The 23825-nt window shown below is 41.5% G+C and overlaps 1 protein-coding gene across 1 annotated transcript in view; it reads left to right on the top strand.

The window, feature by feature from the left end:
- The window catches only part of LOC117510808 (solute carrier family 23 member 2-like), a 135988-nt gene that overhangs the window by 62419 nt on the left and 49744 nt on the right, over positions 1-23825 (top strand). Inside the window, 3 exon segments of the mRNA XM_034170682.1 lie at positions 7433-7531; positions 21433-21549; positions 21833-21990. Of these exon segments, the coding sequence (XP_034026573.1) occupies positions 7433-7531; positions 21433-21549; positions 21833-21990 (374 nt within the window).

Genomic DNA, 23825 nt, shown 5'->3' on the forward strand with positions numbered 1-23825 from the left:
CAGTTTCACTGCCGTGTTTAGTGGAACAACAACCTTATTTATCATTACGGCGATGCATCAACTCCTCAACTAAGACTGAACTAGAAGCTAGATTGCCTGATGTCTTAGCCTCACTTTTGACAAATACCCAGTCAGTAGACAGACTTGTGGATAGTTTAAACTCAGTGCTCAAAACCACACTCGACATGATTGCATCACCTGTGTTGAAACCGCGCTCCCCCAAATCAATCACATTGGTTCAATGATTACCTGCGTGACCTCAAGCATAAAGCAAGAGGTCTAGAACGGAAATGGCGTTGTTCAAAATTAGAAGTATTCCACCTTGCATGGCGTGATGTTATCTTAAACTATAAGCATGCACTATTGGCTACAAAGCAGACTTATTACTCTGATTTGATCAGCAAAAACAAGCATAACTCAAAGTTCTTGTTCAACACGGTGGCAACACTTACGAGGTCTGTCAATAAAGTAACAGTCCTTTTTATTTTTTTCAAAAACTATATGGATTTCATTCATATGTTTTTACGTCAGACATGCTTGAACCCTCGTGCGCATGCGTGAGTTTTTCCACGCCTGTCGGTGACGTCAGTCGCCTGTGAGCACGCCTTGGGAAGAAGTGGTCCGGATTTTCATCTGGAAATGGCGGAATGAAAAGGACTTTTTTAAAGGACTTGTTAGAGACTGGCACCTGGAAACCATTCGAAAAATTTATCTGGCTTTCGGTGAAAATTTTACGGGCTTCACAGAGAATAAGGTCTGTTAGTACAGCTTTATGGACCCCTTTAAGGACACTCGGTGCGCCGCGCTCCGAGCTGCGACGACGCGGCACAAGCCACCGGACCATTTCTAAACGGATGGCTCTGTGGATACGAGACCGTCGTATGCTCTTTCTCTGGTTATCACAAGAGCTGGACATCAGCCATTTTCTGTCAGATTTCACTTTTAACAAGAGATTTTGTCATGGAAAGCCGCGCGGAGGCTTCGCGCGTAAAGACCTCCGTTTCGGCGTGTCACAGGACAAGTTTGGACATGTCTATCTCGGCTTTCAATGCTTACAAGTCCAGTAAGTATCGGTGAAATTGTGGAGAGCTGGACATGTCCAAACTTGTCCTGTGACATGCCGAAACGGAGGTGTTCCTTTGTGTCACTTCCAAAGTGAATCTGTCTTTACGCGCGAAGCCTCTACGCGGTTTTCCATGACAAAATCTCGTTAAAAGTGAAATCTGCCGGAAAATGGCTGATGTCCAGCTCTTGTGTTAACCAGAGAAAGAGCATACGACGGTCTCATATCCACAGAGCCATCCGTTTAGAAATGGTCCGGTGGCTTGTGCCGCGTCGTCGCAGCTCGGAGCGCGGCGCACCTAGCGTCCTTAAAGGGGTCCTTAAAGCTGTACTAACAGACCTTATTCTCTGTGAAGCCCGTAAAATTTTCACCGAAAGCCAGATAAATTTTTCGAATGGTTTCCAGGTGCCAGTCTCTAACAGCTTCTGAAAAAATTCTGATGGAAAAAAAGTCCTTTTCATTCCGCCATTTCCAGACAATGAAAATCCGACGAGGGGGCGGGACCACTCCTTCCCAAGGCGTGCTCACAGGCGAATGACATCACCGACAGGCGTGGAAAAACTCACGCATGCGCACGAGGGTTCAAGCATGTCTGACATAAAAACATATGAATGAAATCCATATAGTTTTTGAAAAAATAAAAGGACCGTTACTTTGACAGACCTCGTATTCATGGGCAACCACCTGTAGTTCGCTGTCCTTTTACAGCACGAGATTTCCTGGATTACTTTGAGAAGAAAATAGATGACATTCCCAGCATGCCTTAACCCAACCACTACACCCTGCTATTGAGGTGGGCGCCACTACTCAGGTATTACCTAGATTTACAGAATTTGATGGTATCTCTCTAGACATGCTGACGAAACTCGTAACGTCAACAAAAAGCACAACCTGTTTATTTGATCTTATACCAACAAAACTGTTTAAGGACCTGTGGCCCACTCTTGGGCCGACTGTGCTGGAAATTATTAATCTTTCTTTAACTTCTGGATCTGTTCCTAAACCTTTCAAATATGCAGTGATTAAACCTAATCTTGACCCTAGTGTATTGAAAAACTATCGGCCGATATCAAATCTGTCATTTTGCTCTAAAATTCTGGAAAAAGTGGTGTCACGGCAGCTTGTAGACTATCTTACTGAGAATAATCTCTTTGAGCCGCTGCAGTCTGCTTTTAGAAAATATCATTCCACAGAAACGGCTCTCACTAAACTGGTGAGTGATCTTCTGCTTACAATGGATTTGGACACCACTATGGTTCTGTTGCTGTTAGATCTCAGTGCTGCATTTGATACAGTGGATCATCATATTCTACTTGATAGGCTGGAAAATCATTTTGGGATTACTGGGAGTGTCCTTGCATGTCTGACATCATACTTGACCAGTCGTTCTCACTGTGTTTTGTACAGTAACACTACCTCCAACCTTAGTGACATGAAATTTGGGGTTCCTCAGGGGTCTTTCTTAGTCCCCCTGCTTTTCTCCCTTTGTGTAGCACCCCTTGGGCACATATTGCGGCATTTTGGGATTACCTTTCACTGCTATGCAGATGATACTCGGTTATATATGCCGATAACTGCTGGTAATCTCGTTCACATAAAATCCTTAGAAGATTGCCTTGCATCAGTGAGAAGTTGGATGTCTAGAAACTTCCTACTTTTAAACTCTGAAAAGACTGAAATGATGGTTCTTGGTCCAGTGAGACATCGGCATCAATTTGACCAGTTAACACTCAGCCTAGGCTCGTGTGTCATACATCACACTGACAAAGTGAGGAACCTTGGGATAATTTTTGATCCTTCGTTGTCCTTTGGTCTCCATATTAGAAATATTACTAGGACTGCTTTCTTCCACCTGTGAAAGATAGCGAAGATTCGTCCCATCCTGTCTATGGCTGATGCTGAGACCCTGATCCGTGCGTTCATCTCTTCTAGATTGGACTACTGCAATGTTCTATTTTCTGGTTTACCACAGTCTAGTTTACCGCAGAAAGTTTGACCACATTACACCCATTTTGGTGTCTCTTCACTGGCTTCCTGTCCCAGTGAGATCAGATTTTAAGGTTCTGCTACTAACCTATAAAATTATTCATGGACTGGCACCTCCCTACCTAGCTGACCTAATTAAACCTTACGTACCGGCCCGGGTGCAGGACTACTTTGTGTCCCTAAGGTGAATAAGAAGTCTGCGGGTCACAGAGCTTTCTCTTATCATGCCCCTGTTCTGTAGAATGATCTCCCTGCGTCAATAAAACAGTCAGATTCTGTGGAGACTTTCAAGTCCAGACTTAAGACGCACTTATTTTCCCTTTCATATGGCTAGCATACTGGTGCAGTTTTGTTTTACGCTTTTTACTCTTTTAATTGATGTTATTAGTAATTGAAGTGGGCCGCGGCCTCAACTTCACCTAAATTCTGGGTCTTTTAGTGAAGCTTGGGGCTAGCGGCCGGTGATCACCTTAGTATTTCTTCTGTTTTTCTTGTTGATTAATGCTGGCAAATTATACAGTATTTTTTGTCTTTCTGATGCCTGATTCTGTTTTTTCTCTAAGGTGCAGCTCCATCCAGAGATGGGAGTTGTTTGTGTTGGCGATCATCCTGTCCTGTGCACCAACAGCAATTCTTGTATATTCGTCCGTGAATTGTTCTGTGAATTATTTCTGTAATTTATGTTTGTAGCATGGCCCAAGCAGAGGGTCACCCCTTTGAGTCTGGTCTGCTTGAGGTTTCTTCCTCAGTGGGAGTTTTTTTCTTACCACTGTTGCTCTGGGGGTTGGTAAGGTTAGACTTTACCTGTGTGAAGCGCCTTGAAGCAACTCTGTTGTGATTTGGCGCTATATAAAGGAAATAAATTGAAAATTGCATAGTTATCACAGTGTTTCCAAGGGTCAAGAACTAGAGTGAGAAGTATTGTCAAGAAATTCAAAGAGACACACAGTACAGAACAAGCCTGGCAAAGGTAGAAAGTGAAAGATGTGTCTAAATACCCCAGAGCAACTGCCGAGACATTAATAAATGACTTAGCCAAATTGGGAATTGTAGTGTCAAAGAGGGCAATCACTGGAGCAAGTAATGGACTGCAAGGTTGCACACCAAGAAAAGCTCCAATTCTGCAGAAGACACGTCAAACCATACTGAAGTATGGTAATGACAACCCGGAGAAAGATTATGGGCACTGGAAGCGTGTCCTTTGGTCAGATGAAATTAAAATAGAGCTCTTTGGCCATAAAACCCTTGCTTATGGTTGGAGATGGAAGAGAGAGGTGTATAACTCAAAGAACACAACAGTGGGAGTATTATGCTGTGGGGGTGTTTCAGCCATCTGGAACTGGGAATGTCTTCAAAGTGAAAGAAATCATGAAGAGAAGAAGGATATGTGAATATTTCAAAAGAAAACCTCTACCAGTCAGCAGCAAAAATGAGTCTTGGTCATCGCATTGTCTTTCAACATGAAAATGATCCAAACATATGTTGCTCCTGGTGAAGGACAACAGTGCATCCAGAAAGTATTCACAGTGCTTCCCTTTATCAACATTTTATGTTACATTCAAAATGGACAAAATTCATTTTTTCCCCTCGAAATTCTACTCACAACAATGACAACATGAAAATTGTTTAATTTTTGCAAATTTATTAAAAACAAAACTAAGAAATCCCATGTATATAAGTATTCACAGTCTTTGCTCAGTACTTTGTTGATGCACCTTTGGCAGCAATTACATCCCCAAATCTTCTTGAGCATAAGGCCACAAACTTGGTACACCTATCTTAGGGCAGTTTTGCCCATTCCACTTTGCAAAACCTCTCAAGCTCCATCAGGTTGGATGGGGATATTCGGTGCACAGACATTTTCAGATCTCTCCAGAGACGTTCAGTCGGATTCAAGTCTGGACTCTGGCTGGGCCACTCAAGGACATTCACGGAGTTGTCCTGAAGCCACTCCTTTGATATCTTGGCTTTGTGCTTAGGGTCATTGCCCTGCTGAAAGATAAACAGTCGCCCCAGTCTGAGGTCAAGAGCGCTCTGGAGCAGGTTTTCATCCAGGATGTCTACATTGCTGCATTAATGCCAATGCCAGTTCCTGCCACTGAAAAACATCCCCACAGCATGATGCTGCCACCACCATGCTTCACTGTAGGGATGGTGCCTGGATTCCTCCAAACTTGACGCCTGGCATTCACGCTAAGAAGTTAAATTTTTGTCTCATCAGACCAGAGAATTTTGTTTCTCATAGTCTGAGAGTCATTCAGGTGCTTTTTTGCAAACTCCAAGTGGACTGCCATGTGCCTTTTACTAAGGAGTGACTTCTGTCTGGCCACTCTACCATACAGGCCTGATTGGTAGATTGCTGCAGAGAAGGTTCTCCTCTCTCTACAGAGGAATGCTGATGATGTGACAGAGTGACCATCGTGTTTTTGGTCACCTCCTTGAGTAAAGCCCTTCTCTCCCAACCACTCAGTTTAGACAGGCGGCCAACTCTAGGAAGAGTCCTGGCAGATCTGAACTTTTTCCATTTATGGATAATAAAGGCCACTTAGCTCATTGGGACCTTCAAAGTAGCAAAAATGGTTTTGTACCCTTCCCCAGATTTGTGCATCCAGACAATCCTGTCTTGGAGGTCTACAAACAGTTCCTTTGACTTCATGCTTTGTTTGTGCTCTGACATGCACTGTCAACTGTGAGACCTTATATGTAGACATGTGTGTGCCTTTCCAAATCTTGTCCAGTCAAATGAATTTACCCCAGGTGGACTCCAATTAAGCTGTTGAAACACCTCAAAAATGATCATGGAATAAGCCTGTAACAAAAAAAGTGTGGAAAAGGTGCAGCGCTGTGAATACTTAATGGTTGCACTGTACCACCAGCCTGCACAAAGCCCTCACTTGAATCCCATTGAAAATCTGTGGTGTGAACTGAAGACCAAGGTCCATTCCAGAAGACCATTAAATATGGAGGAGCTTGAGAGATTCATCATAGACGAATGGGCTGGGATTCCTCAGACATGTCTGAGACGATGAAAACTACAACAAACGAATCAAGGCTGTTAACCAGCAAAAAGGATACACAATTGACTTGGCGTCAATGGGCTAATTAATTTTGACCCTATGTTTTTTGTGAAATTTCTTTGTGTGAAAACTAAAATAATGTAAGCATCTAAAATATAGCTACAATGTTTAGAAATACTGTTGAAAATTCCTTACTGTGTTAAAAAATGAAAGAAGATATTAAATTTCATAGGGTGTGAGCCTAATAACTTTATCATCATCTGTCAGAGCACCAGCAGTCCTCTATGGAGAAAGGAGAACATTCCAGAAGGACAACCATCTCTGCAGCAATCCACCAGTCAGGCCTGTCTGGTAAAGTGGCCAGACGGAACCCACTCCTTAGTAAAAGGCACATGGCAGCCCACCTGGACTTTGTCAAAAGGCACCTGAAGGACTTTCAGACCTTGAGGCAACTTTGTTGTGATTTGGCACTATATAAATTAAAATAAAATAAAAAATTGAAATTGAGAAACAAAATTCTCTGGTCTAATGAGACAAAGATTGAATTCTTTGGTGTGAATGCCAGGCATTGTTTGTAGGAAACCAGGCACCATCCCTACAGTGAAGCATGGTGGTAGCAACATCATGCTGTGGGGATGTTTCTCAGCAGCAAGAACTGGGAGACTGGTCAGGATTGAGGGAATGATGAATGCAGCAATGTGCAGAGATATCCTGGATGAAAACCTCCTCCAAAGCGCTCTTGACTACAGTTCATATTTCATCGGGACAATGACCCTAAGCACACATCCAGATATAAAAGGACTGGCTTCAGGACAACTCTGTGAATGTCCTTGAGTGGCCCAGTCAGAGCGCAGACCTGAATCCGATTGAACGTCTCTGGAGACATCTGAAAATGGCTGTGCACCGATGCTCCCCATCCAACCTGATGGAGCAAAGAGGAATGGGCAAAACTGCCCAAAGATGAGTGCGCCAAGCTTGTGGCATCATATTCAAGAAGACTTGAGGCTGTAATTGTTGCCATTTTGTGTTTAATATATTTGCAAAAAAAAAAAAAAATCATGTCATTATGGGGTGTTGAGCAGAATTTTGAGGGGAAAAATTTAATTTCATCTATTTTGGAATAAGGCTGTAACATATGTGGGTAAAAAGTGAAACGCTGTGAATACTTTCTGGATGCACTGTATTCAGCCTGCCCTTCTCTTATTTTGCTCTTTCGTCACTCATTAACAAGTCTTTATGGTCTGACATTGATCCTCTTTTCTAAGGCACATGCTGATTTGCCTGACAAAGTTGTTTAGGATTGTCCTAGTACAGGGCAGAACACCAGCTTTAAATGTCTAAATTGTGTGTATGTTTGTCTCTTTAGATTGTGGTAAATGGTGTGAGCGTGGCCAGCGCTGACCAAGATACTGAAAACACAGAGTTGATGTCCATCTATACTAAAGATCATCATGGAGCAGAAAAGGTAATTTGGGATAAATTAACTCAAAAGCAGCACACAGTAGGTCTTGCAAAAATGGTACATTAATCTTAGATAACCCTCAGATAAAGAAGGTTGACACAGTCAGATGGTTTAAAACAAAAATCAGTCTGACAGTGTAGGCTCACAGCTGTGCTGCACCTGCATTGCTCTATAAACAGCCCCAATCACTGTTTCTTGTATTTCCCCTTCCTCGTGGCCTACAGTACCAGTTCTGTTCTCAAAATAAGCTTCCGCACATCAATCAATCAATCAATCAACTTTTTTTTTTTATATAGCGCCAAATCACAACAAACAGTTGCCCCAAGGCGCTTTATATTGTAAGGCAAGGCCATACAATAATTATGAAAAACCCCAACGGTCAAAACGACCCCCTGTGAGCAAGCACTTGGCTACAGTGGGAAGGAAAAACTCCCTTTTAACAGGAAGAAACCTCCAGCAGAACCAGGCTCAGGGAGGGGCAGTCTTCTGCTGAGACTGGTTGGGGCTGAGGGAAAGAACCAGGAAAAAGACATGCTGTGGAGGGGGGCAGAGATCGATCACTAATGATTAAATGCGGAGTGATGCAAAAAGAGAAAGAAACAGTGCACCATGGGAACCCCCCCCCACAGTCTACGTCTAAAGCAGCATAACCAAGGGATAGTCCAGGGTCACCTGATCCAGCCCTAACTATAAGCCTTAGCGAAAAGGAAAGTTTTAAGCCTAATCTTAAAAGTAGAGAGGGTATCTGTCTCCCTGATCTGAATTGGGAGCTGGTTCCACAGGAGAGGAGCCTGAAAGCTGAAGGCTCTGCCTCCCATTCTACTCTTACAAACCCTAGGAACTACAAGTAAGCCTGCAGTCTGAGAGCGAAGCGCTCTAATGGGGTAATATGGTACTACGAGGTCCCTAAGATAAGATGGGACCTGATTATTCAAAACCTTATAAGTAAGAAGAAGAATTTTAAATTCTATTCTAGAATTAACAGGAAGCCAATGAAGAGAGGCCAACACGGGTGAGATATGCTCTCTCCTGCTAGTCCCCGTCAGTACTCTAGCTGCAGCATTTTGAATTAACTGAAGGCTTTTTAGGGAACTTTTAGGACAACCTGATAATAATGAATTACAATAGTCCAGCCTAGAGGAAATAAATGCATGAATTAGTTTTTCAGCATCACTCTGAGACAAGACCTTTCTGATTTTAGAGATATTGCGTAAATGCAAAAAGGCAGTCCTACATATTTGTTTAATATGCGCTTTGAATGACATATCCTGATCAAAAATGACTCCAAGATTTCTCACAGTATCACTAGAGGTCAGGGAAATGCCATCCAGAGTAAAGATCTGGTTAGACACCATGCTTCTAAGATTTGTGGGGCCAAGTACAATAACTTCAGTTTTATCTGAGTTTAAAAGCAGGAAATTAGAGGTCATCCATGTCTTTATGTCTGTAAGACAATCCTGCAGTTTAGCTAATTGGTGTGTGTCCTCTGGCTTCATGGATAGATAAAGCTGGGTATTATCTGCGTAACAATGAAAATTTAAGCAATACCGTTTAATAATACTGCCTAAGGGAAGCATGTATAAAGTGAATAAAATTGGTCCTAGCACAGAACCTTGTGGAACTCCATAATTAACTTTAGTCTGTGAAGAAGATTCCCCATTTACATGAACAAACTGTAATCTGTTAGACAAATATGATTCAAACCACCGCAGCGCAGTGCCTTTAATACCTATGACATGCTCTAATCTCTGTAATAAAATTTTATGGTCAACAGTATCAAAAGCAGCACTGAGGTCCAACAGAACAAGCACAGAGATAAGTCCACTGTCCGAAGCCATAAGAAGATCATTTGTAACCTTCACTAAGGCTGTTTCTGTACTATGATGAATTCTAAAACCTGACTGAACCTCTTCAAATAGACCATTCCTCTGCAGGTGATCAGTTAGCTGTTTTACAACTACCCTCTCAAGAATCTTTGAGAGAAAAGGAAGGTTGGAGATTGGCCTATAATTAGCTAAGATAGCTGGGTCAAGTGATGGCTTTTTAAGTAATGGTTTAATTACTGCCACCTTAAAAGCCTGTGGTACATAGCCAACTAACAAAGATAAGTTGATCATATTTAAGATTGAAGCATTAAATAATGGTAGGACTTCCTTGAGCAGCCTGGCAGGAATGGGGTCTAATAAACATGTTGATGGTTTGGATGAAGTAACTAATGAAAATAACTCAGAGAACAATCGGAGAGAAAGAGTCTAACCAAATACCGGCATCACTGAAAGCAGCCAAAGATAACGATACATCTTTGGGATGGTTATGAGTAATTTTTTCTCTAATAGTCAAAATTTTGTTAGCAAAGAAAGTCATGAAGTCATTACTAGTTAAAGTTAATGGAATACTCAGCTCAATAGAGCTCTGACTTTGTCAGCCTGGCTACAGTGCTGAAAAGAAACCTGGGGTTGTTCTTATTTTCTTCAATTAGTGATGAGTAGAAAGATGTCCTAGCTTTACGGAGGGCTTTTTTATAGAGCAACAAACTCTTTTTCCAGGCTAAGTGAAGATCTTCTAAATTAGTGAGACGCCATTTCCTCTCCAACTTATGGGTTATCTGCTTTAAGCTACGAGTTTGTGACTTATACCATGGAGTCAGACACTTCTGATTTAAAGCTCTCTTTTTCAGAGGAGCTACAGCATCCAAAGTTGTCTTCAATGAGGATGTAAAACTATTGACAAGATACTCTAACTGCCTTACAGAGTTTAGGTAGCTACTCTGCTCTGTGTTGGTATATGACATTAGAGAACATAAAGAAGGAATCATATCCTTAAACCTAGTTACAGCGCTTTCTGAAAGACTTCTAGTGTAATGAAACTTATTCCCCACTGCAGGGTAGTCCATCAGGGTAAATGTAAATGTTATTTAAAAAATGATCAGACAGAAGGGAGTTTTCAGGGAATACTGTTAAGTCTTCTATTTCCATACCATAAGTCAAACAAGATCTAAGATATGATTAAAGTGGTGGGTGGACTCATTTACTTTTTGAGCAAAGCCAATAGAGTCTAATAATAGATTAAATGCAGTGTTGAGGCTGTCATTCTCAGCATCTGTGTGGATGTTAAAATCGCCCACTATAAGTATCTTATCTGAGCTAAGCACTAAGTCAGACAGAAGGTCTGAAAATTCACAGAGAAACTCACAGTAACGACCAGGTGGACGATAGATAATAACAAATAAAACTGGTCTTTGGGACTTCCAATTTGGATGGAAAAGACTAAGAGACAAGCTTTCAAATGAATTAAAGCTCTGTCTAGGTTTTTGATTAATTAATAAGCTGGAATGGAAGATTGCTGCTAATCCTCCGCCCCGGCCCGTACTACGAGCATTCTGACAGTTAGTGTGACTCGGGGGTGTTGACTCATTTAAACTAACATATTCATCCTGCTGTAACCAGGTTTCTGTTAGGCAGAATAAATCAATACGTTGATCAATTATATCATTTACCAACAGGGACTTAGAAGAGAGAGACCTAATGTTTAATAGACCACATTTAACTGTTTTAGTCTGTGGTGCAGTTGAAGGTGCTATATTATTTTTTCTTTTTGAATTTTTTTGCTTAAATAGATTTTTGCTGGTTATTGGTGGTCTGGGAGCAGGCACCGTCTCTACAGGGATGGGGTAATGAGGGGATGGCAGGGGGAGAGAAGCTGCAGAGAGGTGTATAAGACCACAGCTCTGCCTCCTGGTCCCAACGCTAGACAGTCACAGTTTGGAGGATCCAAGAAAATTGGCCAGATTTCTAGAAATGAGAGCTGCTCCATCTAAAGTGGGATGGATGCCGTCTCTCCTAACAAGACCAGGTTTTCCCCAGAAGCTTTGCCAATTATCTATGAAGCCCACCTCATTTTTTGGACACCACTCAGACAGCCAGCAATTCAAGGAGAACATGCGGCTAAACATGTCACTCCCGGTCTGATTGGGGAGGGGCCCAGAGAAAACAACAGAGTCCGACATTGTTTTTGCAAAGTTACACACCGATTTAATGTTAATTTTAGTGACCTCCGATTGGCGTAACCGAGTGTCATTACTGCCGACGTGAATTACAATCTTACCAAATTTACACTTAGCCTTAGCCAGCAATTTCAAATTTCCTTCAATGTCGCCTGCTCTGGCCCCCGGAAGACAACTGACAATGGTTGCTGGTGTCGCTAACCTCACATTTCTCAAAACAGAGTCGCCAATAACCAGAGTTTGATCCTCGGCGAGTGTATCGTCGAGTGGGGAAAAACGGTTAGAGATGTGAACGGGTTGACGGTGTACACGGGGCTTCTGTTTAGGGCTACGCTTCCTCCTCACAGTCACCCAGTCAGCCTTGCTTTCCCGACTGCCCGGGATCTGCCAGGGGGGAACTAACGGCGGCTAAGCCACCTTGGTCCGCACCGACTACAGGGGCCTGGCTAGCTGTAGAATTTTCCACGGTGCGGAGCCGAGTCTCCAATTCGCCCAGCCTGGCCTCCAAAGCTACGAATAAGCTGCACTTATTACAAGTACTGTTACTGCTAAAGGAGGCCGAGGAACAACTAAACATTTCACAACCAGAGCAGAAAAGTGCGGGAGAGACAGGAGAAGCCGCCATGCTAAATTAGCTAAGAGCTAGTAGCTACGCAACCTAGCGGATTCCTAAAAACACGCAAAGTGAATAATGTGTAAATAATTTAGAGGTGATTCAGCAGAAGGAGTGCTTTAGTTAAGGCACCAGACAGGCCATGAAGCAGCACAAGTAACGCACGGCAACAGCGAACGCACGGCAACGGTGCAAAAATAAAATAAAAATCCACTAGACAGGCTATGGAGCAGCACAGGTAACGCACGACAACAGTGCTAAAAAATAAAATAAAAATCCACTGGACAGGCTGTGGAGCAGCACAGGTAACGCACGACAACAGTGCTAAAATAAAATAAAAATCCACTAGACAGGCTGTGGAGCAGCACAGGTAACGCACGACAACAGTGCTAAAAATAAAATAAAAATCCACTGGACAGGCTGTGGAGCAGCACAGGTAACGCACGACAACAGTGCCAAAAAAAAAAAAAAAATCCACTGGACAGGCTGTGGAGCAGCACAGGTAACGCACGACAACAGTGCCAAAAAAATAAAATAAAAATCCACTGGACAGGCTGTGGAGCAGCACAGGTAACGCACGACAACAGTGCCAAAAAAATAAAATAAAAATCCACTGGACAGGCTGTGGAGCAGCACAGGTAACGCACGACAACAGTGCCAAAAAAAAAAAATAAAAATCCACTGGACAGGCTGTGGAGCAGCACAGGTAACGCACGACAACAGTGCCAAAAAAATAAAATAAAAATCCACTGGACAGGCTGTGGAGCAGCACAGGTAACGCACGACAACAGTGCCAAAAAAATAAAATAAAAATCCACTGGACAGGCTGTGGAGCAGCACAGGTAACGCACGACAACAGTGCCAAAAAAATAAAATAAAAATCCACTGGACAGGCTGTGGAGCAGCACAGGTAACGCACGACAACAGTGCCAAAAAAAATAAAATAAAAATCCACTGGACAGGCTGTGGAGCAGCACAGGTAACGCACGACAACAGTGCCAAAAAAAATAAAATAAAAATCCACTGGACAGGCTGTGGAGCAGCACAGGTAACGCACGACAACAGTGCCAAAAAAATAAAATAAAAATCCACTGGACAGGCTGTGGAGCAGCACAGGTAACGCACGACAACAGTGCCAAAAAATAAAATAAAAATCCACTGGACAGGCTGTGGAGCAGCACAGGTAACGCACGACAACAGTGCCAAAAAAATAAAATAAAAATCCACTGGACAGGCTGTGGAGCAGCACAGGTAACGCACGACAACAGTGCCAAAAAAATAAAATAAAAATCCACTGGACAGGCTGTGGAGCAGCACAGGTAACGCACGACAACAGTGCCAAAAAAATAAAATAAAAATCCACTGGACAGGCTGTGGAGCAGCACAGGTAACGCACGACAACAGTGCCAAAAAAAATAAAATAAAAGTGCTCCGTCGCGATGTTTCAACCGTTAGAGGTCTTCTTTAGGCGTTGGAGCACGGTGAAAAAGTAAAAAAAGTTAAAAAGTCTTGAAAAAGACTGTTAGTTCAAAGTCCAAAACAGCAGGTAGCAGTCTCTGTGTAAACAGTTCCAACAGAGAGCCAAAAGTATAGGTCCTTTTTCCACACATCCTGCACATCCTGTCATGTGGCTTAAATTGAGATGGTGGAAATAAGAAGCTTGGTGAGGATGTACATAGGTGAGCAATTCCTGGGTGGGAGGGCAAGCTGTGAGTTTTGAGCAATGCTATAGGAAAAGCTCACAATTTAATTCACATCATAAATCGTAAATGGACTGCATTTGTATAGCACTTTTCCATCTGCATCACACGCTCAAAGCACTTTACAATAATGCCTCACATTCACCCCGATGTGAGGGTGCTGCCATACAAGGTACTCACTACACACTGGGAGCAACTAGGGGATTAAAGACCTTGTCCAAGGGCCCTTAGTGATTTTCTGGTCAGGCTGGGATTTGAACCAAGGATCCTCTGGTCTCAAGCCCAACACTTAACCACTAGACCATCACCTCCCATCATGGAGTTTTTGTCAATAGAATAAAATGCACAATTGTAGGAAAAGCTGTCATAGATAATGGAAAGTCACACTGGCAATAATGATCCGTGATAAAAGCGTTTTAGTGACATGAACAGTGGTTGAACAAGGGCCATTACAAGGGTCAGTGTAGTTATTTCTGACAAATTTATGGAGTCTAGAAGTGTTGGACAAGGAGGAGCTGTGAGGATGTTGAACTTCTGACACCCTCATGTTTTCACACACATTGCACTGTATAAGTGTGATTTTTTTTTTTTTTTTTTTTTTTTCACACCTGTCGGTTGCGTCATTTGCTTGTAAGCAGCCTTTGTGTGAGGATGGGTGTAGTCTCTCAGCGTTTTTTCTTTGCAAGGAAATGGCGGAACGACTGGAGCAATGCGACTGCATCAAATTTTGCCAGAAACTGGGTGACAGCCAGGTGGAAACCATTCGGATTATTCAGACGGCTTTCGATGATGATCCTATGGGCATCACACAGATTAAGGAGCGGTACAACCGGTTTAAAGACGGCCGCACAACGGTGGAGAGCACGCCGCGCTCCGATCGGCATCAACACGCTGAAATGACCGGATCATTTCCAGAGTGAACGCTGTGATGATGTGGGACCGTTATGTGATTATCCGAGATATTGCGGAAGAGGTGGACATCAGCACTTTTTCGGCACATTCCACTGTGAAAGAAGATTTTGGCATGAAAAGAGTTGCGGCGAAATTCATCGGCACGAAGCTGATGGCGCAGCAACAGCACCTCCGTGATGAAGCCTCACAAGCACACGTGATTCAAATCCATCAGGTTTTTGAAAAAAATAAAAAGGTCGGATACTTTTCTAACAGACCTCGTACTTTAACTTATTTCCAGTGATGGGAGTTTTCCAAATTTCACAAAGTCTGGGTTTTTACTTCAGCTGTGAACATTTCTGGTTTATTTTAGTTTTCCTGGCCTACATTGGATTTGTGATTTGACTTCATGATGTTCGTATTTGTAAAATTGTTTGGAAACATCTTTGAGACGCCACAGTGGATATCAAGTCTGGTGTTTTCACGTCCTGATCCGAGACTGAAGGATAAATGTAACGTGCCGACACCCGCCCAAACAGCAGCAAATGAGAGATGCTGTTAGATTTTACCTTGAACTCTGTCCGTATGGTGTTAAAACTACAAAGCAAATGTATGGAAATGTTGTTCTGCTGCAGGGAAATGGTTTAAAGTTCATCAGGAATAAACTGAAATGGGGATGGTTCGAGCAGGGTGGACCAAAATGCTGACCCAACTTTGTTTTTTTTTTTAGTTTTTTTTTTTTTAGTCATCATTTATACGGAAACGCTAACACTCTCGGTAAGTCTTTGATCTTTTTTCATGTTTATGACCAAATTTGTTATCATTTGTTAGTTATTTCACACAAATTAAAATCTATCTTTGGGATGAATTCACTTCAAATTGTCACCGTGCAAATTACAGCCTTCTAAATCTGCATTTTATGGATTCTTCTTTTCCATGGACATGAACTATTCATGTGGAGGAAAATATTGTAAACATTTACCACGTTCATAGAAGTTAAATGTTGATGTGAAAAGCATTTGTGTGTTGTTTTGCACGACACATAAATTGTCAGTATCCCACAAAGACTGACATAAACACGTTTCCAGTATTGCATTTCTCATTTATATAAGTGAATAATTATCTAATTTAAGCCCATGTCAGTGTTTCTGATAACTAAAAGCAATATTGGTGACTTAATAATGAAAAGTAGGTGCAGCTTTACTTGTATCAAATTTTATTTTTGTTTCTCTTGACACTCAGTTGTTATAAAAGCATAAAGTTAAATGTTTAGATAAATGTCGAGGGAACAGTAACAGTCCAATGCAAATTTGTGACTAAAATGGGACAGAGAAATGGCTCTGATCAGTGATAAAACCTGCACAGCAAGTGCACAGTCATCTTCTATGGCATTTAATGGCCGCAACATACTTGTTGTTGCTTTACTGCCATGTTCTGAATCAGTCTGTTATAGCAGTACTAAATCCTCTCTTGAGTCTCTTGTCTTTCAAGTATTTAAAAAGCCAACACTTCCCCCTCCCACTTGACCCTATGTCTAAAATACAGTCTACAGAAACTTCTTTCTGGTCTATTCTTCTAAATTCTGAGAAGCTCCTGCCTTTCTCTGGAATATTTATTACAATACATAACATGCTGCACCGTCTCTGGCTGTGGACATTCCAAACATAGTCCATCCTGGTGCTTTCCTAGGAGGAAGACAGTACTGTTCAAGACACAGGCGGCAGTCACCTGTGTGCTTGCTCTAGGGGTTGGTAAAGCCTGGGTCCCACCAAATAATAAAGGATGAATAATGAGCCACACAGCATGTTTTCTTTGCTACGAGAGGGTTTCTTCAACTATCGTGGGATAATAGTGGCTCTTAGAGGCTTTATCTTCAGTTAACAAGGCTCCTCTCTTAGCGTGGCTCTAATTTCAAGATGTTCAAAATTTATCAACAGCAGCATGGGGCAGTTTGTGTACGAGTTACTACGACGACTTACAGGCGTGTGTGGTGCTTATGAGGCTGCTAAAAGCCCATTATCCGTGCGCCTGGCAGCTACGCAGGACCTGAAAGGCAATTTTTGGAGCGGCTACCCTCTTGTGCACACAGTTCCACTTGCTCTGTGCGCTGGATGCCGTATATAAAATAATTATTTTGTCATGGATTAATCATTTTCTGCCAAACCTTGGATGCTGAAAACACCTCTAGTCACTTCTGGAATCACAGAGGACTGTTTCATCTGGACGCTTTTTTTGTTCCTCTTTTCTGCTCCATGTGGAATGTATTTTGAACAGCTTAAGGTAACTATTTTTAATGTTTTTATAGCTTGATAAAACAGTTCCTAGCTGTAAAAGTATGTCTGTGGTTGATTAATATCTTGTTAATGGATCACATGAGATGAGGCAGTGACTCATCACGCTTCAAACAAGCATTTAGGCAGAACGCCGGCTAACAAAAGTGATTTTTCAGTCAATAATGGACGAACACAAAGTTAAAATTTGGATGACTGTGTGAAAGTGCCTGTGTGTTTGAAGCTGCTAAAAGCAGCACAGAGCTGTGCAGCCACACAGGAGAATGTGCAAAAGCACGATTTTGAAGACATAACACAAAGTTAAAAAGTTGTATCACGTGATTTGTAAGCTGCGGAAGAAATAAAGAATTTTTTTGGGGGGGGAAGTGATCCACGTGAGTGTAGCAGGTGTATATAATTAAAGCGGCCACCTTATTGTGTATGTAGAATGGCAGCACTCATGCGCAAAAGAGCAATTTTGCAGACCTAAACGGACGAACACAAAGTTAAAATTGGGATCACGGTGTGAAAATGACTGTTTAAAGCCAGGGGAAAAAATAAAGCCAACAAGCCATGGATGGAAATGAAGCCAGTAAGCAGGAGCACAGAGGCGGCTGTCCAAGAATAGAGAGCAGCGCGCGCACAAAAGAGTGATTTAGCAGAAATAAACGGACGAACACAAAGTTAAGTGGGATCACGATGTGCGTGTGTGTGTTTAAAGGCTCAGAAGAAATAAAGCTAGCAAGCCACGGATGGAAAGGAAGCAAGTGAGAAGGAGTACAGAGATGGCTCTCCAGGAATGTAGAACAGCAGCGTGCGTGCAAAAGAGGGATTTTGCAGAAATAAACAGACAACACAAAGTTAAAAGTGGGATCACAATGTGTCTGTTTAAAGCCACAGAAGAAATAAAGCCAACAAGCCATGGAGCCAGCGAGGAGCACAGAGGCGGCTGTCCAGGAACCCTTGGTTTGGTTCTAGCTGGTCTGGTGCATTACAGGTGGACAGCAACCTGGGGCACAGCACACAGCCGTGGGACTATACTGGAGCGTGTATTTTTGGACTGCATTAAAAAAAAGACATCTTTAAATACTGCTGTGAATTGAAAACTTTAAAGGGACCAGGTGTGGAAGGGCTGGAGGTTTGGACCAAACCCATGCCTAAACGTGCGCCAACTAGGGCTGCAGCTATCGATTATTTTATTAATCGCGTATTCTATCAATTATTCGGATAAGAAGTACTTTTGTGTTTTTAAACAAGATCAATAGTCCAGGGCTCTCCCTAAGCAAGGGCACAATGTCACTCGGCCAAAGTGTTGGCATTTTGCTGAAATGGCAATGGGATGTGGCTTTCTATTTTGTTTTATCCAACATGTAAAATTTAACAATTTTTAAGTTTTTTTTTTTTTTTTTTTAATCCCTCTTTCTCAGTAATTCAGCAGATGCATTTCAGCTGGAGGTTGAACATGCAAGCCTCGCAGTCAGTTTTTTAATTATTTTATTTAAGTTACCGTGTTTGTGAAGTGTTGTGTGTTGCCCAAAAACGCAAAAATTAAAAAGTCAAATTCTGTGTGAGTCTAAGGGAAACACAGAAGAAAGAGTGGACTTCTGCTGTTTGTCAATGTAACCGGGGACAGAGCTGTGACTCGCCCGGTCTGACAGCCCCTCACACCGGGCAGAGAGAGACAGCAGCCGGCCACCGGGTCAATAGTCCCTCCCCACGTCGAGCAGACCATGTGTTTTTTAAAAATAGACAAACACACTGCTTCACTTTAAATGCACAGTAAGTCTATTTCAGATGATCACCGTGGGCCATCTTTCTCTTAAAAGCCTTTATTTTACTCCGTGTCACATTGGAAAGCGGTAGCTATTGTTGCTAATTTGATTAGCTGTTATGCTCGTCTTATTCTGTGTTTTTCCTGCGGACGTTGCAGCGCCACACACAGGCCTGGCATATATACTACAACGTTAAACGAAGCTTCAAGGCACAGAATTTGCCTCGAACATTTTTTGTAATCGAATTATTCGAGTTACTTGACTAATCGTTTCAGCCCGAGCGCCAGCATTGCATTATCATGGCGCTATCACGGCATTACGTGGCTGATGCGAGTCATTCGAGGCTCTAATGACAGTTGTGGCTCACTAGAGGCTGCTAGATGGCACATGTGGGGTACAGAGAGGCACATAGAGGCACCTTAGTAGCGGATATGTGATAGATTAATTATAGATTAAAAACGTGGGTCATTCTTTGAATAATCGCTGACACACCTATGCATGGCTCATTATTCATGGCTTATTATTTGGTGGAGCCCAGGCTTAAGTTTAGACCTTACTTGTGTGAAGTGCCTTGAGGCAGCTTTGTCATGATTTGGTGCTACATAAATGAAATAAATTGAAACTGGTAGTGACTTCATCCTTTCTTTTCCACCCTGTTCTTCTACAACTCAGCTATTTAATGAATCTGTCACTCTACTAGCTTAGTCTCCTGCTCCCAGCATTTTTTCCATTGTAACTTAATTTCCTTCCAAACAATACACTCGCCCTCTGCTTTAAGATTGATACTGATGTGTGTGTGTGTGTGTGTGTGTGTGTGTGTGTGTGTGTGTGTGTGTGTGTGTGTGTGTGTCGGGGAGGAGGGGGTTGCCACGTCATGGTAGGTGTGCCATATAATTTCCTGCCTTTTTTTTTTTTTTTTTTTTTTTTTTTTTTTTTGTCCTTTGCCTATCACACCTATTTCTCAAAGATGCACTCCCATTAGGGGAAAAAAATAATCTGTGAAGCACCTTTAATTATCAGAATATGCACACCTACTGGGTCATGGTGAAAAAATATGAGAGCCTCATTTTAAGGTTGAACACCATGAAGGCATAAACTATCCATCCATCCATCCATTTTCTTCCGCTTTATCCGGAGTTATTAATGTTTCACAGTAGCCTGTTCTTTAAACATCTCTGGCTTAGGTAGAAGAATGAAACTCTAGTCTCCTCTTAACTGTCATTGTGTATCTGATATAACGGCTTTAGTTTTCAGTTCCTTGCTCACCAGCATCTCCCACTTTTATAATAGTCATGTAAGGGGTCACTGGGTCTTGTCATTGTAAGTATTATGTACGAACTGTTGATAAATATGGATTGGTTGACCACCAGCACGTCATTTGTTTGTAAATTGTGACTTGAATAAAGGCAGAACTTTGTGAATACTTATTCTCTGGTGTACTTTCTTATATTTAGATATTACTGGATTATAAGCATAGTTTTATTATCCCCCGCTGGCCGAATGCCCAAAGGGGAATTATGCCTTAGCAATTTGTCTGTCCGTCCCAAAAGGGTACAAGTGTTCGGAAATCAACTCCTCTCACACTTTTAGGAGGAATTTCGTGAAACTTGGTACAAGTCCTTGTTATAGGTTGGTAATACGCATATTATAATATCGTTCAAGTTGGGCCCATTTTACCAGAGTTATGGCCCTTGATTAACAAATCTAGATGCCGTCAGTTTCATGAGTGGGTGTCTGCATTCTGAAATAAACTATCACATACCTTGGAATGTTATCAGAATGTAGCAACCACATGTACTAAACCAGCATTTGCCAGTGGGGGATATTGTGCTGTCAGGGCATCATTATTATTATTGCCTCTTTCATTCAATGTTTTTCTTCTTCAATTTTGGTTTTGATTGTATTTTGCGCTTTTTGTGATGAAAATCTGGATGTACATGGAGAGGGGGGAACAGATCGTTCAAGGGTGACCTTGTTTTTGTTTTTATTCATGTAGCACAAAAGGGATTGCTGAGATAAAACAGAAGAAAGATATATTCAGTGTGTTTCCCACTAAGCTTCCAGCTTTTCTGTGCTCACCAGCCCCAGACAGGACAAGTAAATTTAAAGATCCTTGGTGAATACTTGCAGCAAGGACACAACAGTCAACATACAGTCAAAAGTTGTTCACTGAGCTCTGGGCTCGCACACTCTTATACAGGAGGAGCATGAATCTGTCAATAGAACACATCTGTTATACAGGTATGTATGGGTTATCTGGTACGTATGGATAGCTTTGTTGGGTTTCACAAGATTAGCCTGTGGTCGGGTGACAGTTTGCACAATGCGTATCCAGGAAGATGACCACAAGAATTTACTTTGCAGGCACAATGAGTAATTCTGCTGCTGTGTGGGTGTCAGCAGTTTCTGTATGCAAAAAACTTTGCAAAGATGCTATTAAAATGTTACATGAAGTTATAATTTTTCATGACACCTACTAAATGTCATGAAGAGTTGTGGCATAAGAATATAAATCCTGTTATTTAGCAAAACGGTGTTTCACAGAACACATTGTTTTTGGTGTATTACACAATGGAAACTCTCGGAAAAGGTATATTTGAAATCCAGAAACTTTAGACATGTTTAATGATTCTTTGTTTGTTGCTGTGAATCTAGAGTTCAATTTCCGAGACTTTGGACAGCACAGACAGTGTGGATGCAAGGAGGCTGGACATGATCTATACCATTGAAGACACTCCACCCTGGTACTTGTGTGTGTTTTTGGGTTTACAGGTAAATATAAAGACTGATCCACAAAACTACATTGTCTACATACATACACAGGCTTCCATTGTGTGCATAATTGTCTCTAAAATATATAACTGATGCTGTATCATAGTACATTAGTGATGAAGAATTCCTCATTACCCCTTTATTACATAAGAGCTCAGGATTGGCATTATTTTAAAAATGTCTTAAGATGTGTTTATGCTGGAAACAAACTTGACATGTAGAGTATAACATGATAGTTATGTAGATGCTTACCCCTTAAAATGAAACACTTCTGTCTCTTCAGCACTACTTGACATGCTTTAGTGGAACAATAGCGGTGCCGTTCCTACTTGCCGAGGCCATGTGTGTTGGCTTTGACCAGTGGGCCACGAGCCAGCTCATAGGAACAATCTTCTTTTGTGTAGGAATCACCACACTGCTCCAGACGACACTAGGCTGCAGGTACATGCTTGGCTCTTAAAGATGACTTAAGAAAAAAATGTGACTGTTCCTCAGAACACAGTATTAGCTACATTATTGTGTTGCTCATAATGGCAGGGGTAGTGGCCAAGTGGTTAGTGCACTTGGTTTCAATGCAGAAGGTTCCTGTCACTGATCAAACCGCACCCCTGCCACATATCTCCATGTAATGTGGAGTTGGGTCAGGAGGGGCATCCGGCATAAAACTTATGCCAAATCAACATACAGATCCATCTTAGATCTGCTGTGGCGTCCCTGAGTGGGGAAAAAAAAAGGGAGCATCCAAGGGGACGTAATTACTGTGTTGCTCATAATGTCCTCTGATTAAAATTGAACTTGTAAATTATATATGTGATTTTCACACACATCCACATTTTCAAAATACTTGTTCAGTGTGATCTGCCAGGATTGAATCAATAACAGCACGATGGAATGGGATATTTGCAGTTTAAAAAAAAAAAGAAAAAAAGAAAAAATTTAATGGCAAATTTTCCCTTGGTATCTGGTGGGGTTTTGTTGCTTTTTATTTTTAAGTCTTCTGCTGATATGCTTGGCCACAAAGCTTACTTTGAATGGAAGTAGGAAGAAGTGCATAAACTGAATGCATTTTATTTTCGCCATCTCTGAATTCATGCCCATCACCAGCCTTTCACAGCTGGCTACAGCAGAGTGACTGAATTTGTCTTGACAGAAAATAACAATGATAAGAATTTTTAAATGATAAAACATCATTATAAAATGGCCTATAATTGATTTTACTCATTTCTGCGTCCATCCACACAGAAAAATACCATTTTCATGTTCTTATTTCAAAAAGTATTAGAGTTGCACTTTTTCTGTTAGGCTGTTTTTTTTTTTGTTGTTGTTTTTTTAATGATTACGGGAAAAACCTGAACTTTATACGTCATTTTTCAGTGCATTATTCATATGAATAAGTCTTAGAATAAAAGTGTTTTATTTAACAGATTTCACATAGTGTTGGGATTGCATGAAAGCAATAGAAAAGACTATTGGAAAGCTGTCTCCATAAAACACTACAGGTCTGGAATAGTTAAATGAAGTATAGGGCAAAGCCTTTCTACATTATTATTGCTACATTAGAAAACAGCAGCAGTGGTTAGTGCTGGGGTTATAGGCCTACTGAAAATATAATCTTATTGAGCAGGAGAAAAGAGCACACACTATACACCTTTTTCTCAGCTGTTTCCATCTGACTTTACACTAAAACCGGTAAGAAGCAACTGCACAGTGGATTAAAAGGGTGCAATGAAAGGGTAGATTGTGTACAAAAAATCACGATATATATGAGTGTGTGTGTGTGTAATTTTTTTTTTCCTTTAATTCCTGCTCAGAGTTGTGCTGTGAGTACTTAAGTTGTTTTTAAGTCTTCTTTTGCCAGGATGGAATAATTGATTGTACAGCATACATCATTAATGGCTCTAAAAACAAGAATTGGTATTACAAGTTTGACTTTGTTTTTTATCTTTTCTAATGCACACAGTCTCAAAACGATAATGACAGTGTGGCTTTAGCTTGGAGAAACACTTTCTGTTACACACAAATATAGCACTTACACCTGCACTCCAACTCTGTAAATGGCAGTCATTATTGTTTCACTTCCTCCCCCTTCCCCTTCTGTTCTTTCACTGAGTGGACTCTTGAATACCACTAATACTGCAGCTATTAAAGTAAAATCTCAATCCTTCCTTTTAATGTCTGTCTCTGTTGCGTGTTGCCTTGTAGTGAATCAATCAATCAATTTTTTTGTATAGCGCCAAATCACAACAAACAGTTGCCCCAAGGTGCTTTATATTGTA

This window comes from Thalassophryne amazonica, chromosome 5 (genome assembly GCF_902500255.1).
Source record: "Thalassophryne amazonica chromosome 5, fThaAma1.1, whole genome shotgun sequence".
NCBI classification, from domain to species: Eukaryota; Metazoa; Chordata; class Actinopteri; order Batrachoidiformes; family Batrachoididae; genus Thalassophryne; species Thalassophryne amazonica.